General features: G+C 42.3%; 3 protein-coding genes across 3 annotated transcripts in view; 1 reads left to right on the top strand and 2 right to left on the bottom strand.

Annotated features, from left to right (window-relative positions):
• The window catches only part of SARC_02045 (hypothetical protein), a 3,530-nt gene extending 3,024 nt beyond the window's left edge, over nucleotides 1–506 (top strand). Inside the window, exons 7-8 of the mRNA XM_014304209.1 lie at nucleotides 38–172; nucleotides 297–506. Of these exons, the coding sequence (XP_014159684.1) occupies nucleotides 38–172; nucleotides 297–413 (252 nt within the window). The 3' untranslated portion in view covers nucleotides 414–506. The remainder of the gene's footprint in view (nucleotides 1–37; nucleotides 173–296) is intronic.
• Nucleotides 507–603: 97 nt separating this feature from the next.
• On the bottom strand, nucleotides 604–1,651 carry SARC_02044 (hypothetical protein; the record flags this gene model as incomplete). Its single annotated transcript, XM_014304208.1, has 2 exons — nucleotides 604–1,005; nucleotides 1,234–1,651. Coding segments are annotated over 2 exons (498 nt in total), but the record flags the coding sequence as incomplete, so codon positions are not given.
• Nucleotides 1,652–1,940: 289 nt separating this feature from the next.
• On the bottom strand, nucleotides 1,941–2,328 carry SARC_02043 (hypothetical protein; the record flags this gene model as incomplete). Its single annotated transcript, XM_014304207.1, has 2 exons — nucleotides 1,941–2,216; nucleotides 2,305–2,328. 2 exons carry the CDS (start codon nucleotides 2,326–2,328, stop codon nucleotides 1,941–1,943), a joined length of 300 nt encoding a protein of 99 aa, XP_014159682.1.
• Nucleotides 2,329–2,500: the final 172 nt, after the last annotated feature.

Here is a 2,500-nt window from a genome sequence, read left to right as displayed (position 1 = left end):
AATATGACGAGCTGACTATTGAATTTGAATCACACAGTGCTTTGGTACCATGTCTAGCACTGTTGGCGCGACCAGTGTCTACCCTCTGAATCTGGTACGAACCAAACTTCAGGCTGATACTAAGGGGAGGTATAGTGGCGCCTTAGATTGCGCAAGACAGACATTCGCAGAGGTAAATTTCTTGATATTTCAGACTATCACCGCCCGGTTTAATAACGATTCAGGCGTTTCTCTTAAACGATTTGTGGTATGTTCCACAAGTTCTTATGCATCAAGTCTTCACATTTCTCATTCAGAGCGGGGTGCGTGGATTCTATCGCGGACTGTCATACAACTTGTTAAAAGTAGCTCCAGCCGTCAGTGTCAGTTATATAGTTTACGACAAGGCCAAGTCTGCCCTCGCAATAACGTAATCGTATGAACAATTACATAGAATTGGAAAATAATGTACGCTTATCAGTACATAGCCTTCCTGATAGACAATGATCAGTAAAAATATATTTTTCATCGTCACTTTTCAATTTTTTTTTTAAATTTCAAGATAAATGCTATATTACGCACCACGCCAGCAACAGAATATACAACCTAACTAATGGAATAACACGGCAATACTACTTTTATTTGATCGAAATTAATCTAAAGTAGGCCTTAGTGAAACTGTGAGGTGCCACAACAGCCTATTTTCTGCCTTCGTTACTACTCCACCGACAGTCCTAACCTTGTATTAAGTCCGGTATGGATCACTTCGAAATTGCTTATACTTCATCGTCCTTGATTATATATATATATCTCTATATATATATATATATATATATGTGTGTGTGTGTGTGTGTATTTATATATATCGCAAACAAAATGATAACTGCAAGTGAGCGACATCTAGCAGCAAAATATAGAACCCCTGACGACAGCGAATACGCGGCCATCACAGTGGGCTCAATCTCTGCAATCTCATCCGTACACAATCCCATAAATCGACAGCATCATCGGCGCCAACTCCCTGAACTGTATGAATAACGGACCCCGAAGTGTTTTATTCGGTTTAGCTATTGGAGCAACATTGACGGTAGTTGTCAACGTAAGCGCGATCTCTGGAATTTATCCGTACGCCATTTAATGGTTATCGACATCATCGGCGTCAATTTATCCATGCAACAGTATGAAGTAGTTCATCACTCAGTAATAGATCATAATAATGTCCCTTTTCTCTTACACTAAGTTCCGCGCGCGCACCTTCTGTAGATGCGAAATGTGAGAGACCAATCCAGTGGGATGACAGGGTACGCCTTAAAGACACTGCCCCTTTCCACCCAAAAATTGGTTCCGACTTTTCACTCCGCATCTGAAAATTCGCACGGAAGCTGGCTTTTGGTGACACTATTCCTTCCGACGTGCCCGTACCACTGCATATGCGAAGTGAGAAAGACCAATTTTGTGGGATGCCAAGGTACGACTTGAAGACATTGACCTTTTCCACCCCACACTTAGTATCATTTTTACACTCCGCACCTGCATATGCGACTGGATACGGGCCATTGGCGACACTATCCAGTCCCCACATGCGCATACCACCTGCAGATACGAAGTGAGAGAGATCAATCCGGTGGGATGTCAGGGTACGCCTTGAAGACACTGCCCCTTTCCATCTCACACTTAGTCCTTTTTTTTCACTTCGCATTTGCAGATGCCAACGGATACAGGTCATTGACCTACATGCACTGGAACAACAGTCTCGTACTGTAGCTAGAGCACTAGACTGCTCTCCGCCACTGATACAGTTGTGAGGACGACAAGCCTACCAGTGGGAGGGATAGGGCACGTCTCAAAGACACTCTTCCATACCCCACCCACACAAGGTCGTCCTTCTTGTCTTCCTCGCACAATTTGAGGGCCTCAAATCCTGGCGACAGGATGGTATTGACATTCAAGTGTAAGATGACTTAGCCATTAGCAAACGGATCTACGTATCGCGCCCTCGCTTTCTTCCTGCTGGAGCCGATCGAAGGCTTGGGGACACCAAATCCAGGAGTTTGGCCGAATGCTGCATTGGCAGTGCCGGGAGCTTGTCCAGGCGAATTGGACTCAGCGGTGACAGTTTTGGGAGTGTCAGGAGCACCACTACCTGAGGCAGATTGTTCCTTGGTCTCGCTTTGAGTGTAGCCTAGCGTCTTAGGTGGCGGGGGCGGTGGTGCTTCATTCTCCTCCTCGGGCTCATTCTGTGTTTAACGCAAAATGATGAGTAGGAGAGTAGTATGTTCCAGCGTAAAATCATTCTATATAAATACAAACAAAAAGCAAAACAACCCGAAACAACCCAAGACACCGCATCGCTATATATATATATATATATATATATATATATATATATATATATATATATATATATATATATATATATATATATATATATATATATATATATAAATATAAATATACATATACTATATACTATAACACTAACTAATATATATATATATATATATATACTAATANACTACAA

This window comes from Sphaeroforma arctica, assembly GCF_001186125.1.
Source record: "Sphaeroforma arctica JP610 unplaced genomic scaffold supercont1.88, whole genome shotgun sequence".
NCBI lineage: Eukaryota > Ichthyosporea > Ichthyophonida > Sphaeroforma > Sphaeroforma arctica.
Note: the sequence above shows the minus strand (reverse complement) of the source record. Positions and strands in the feature narration are given on the sequence as shown.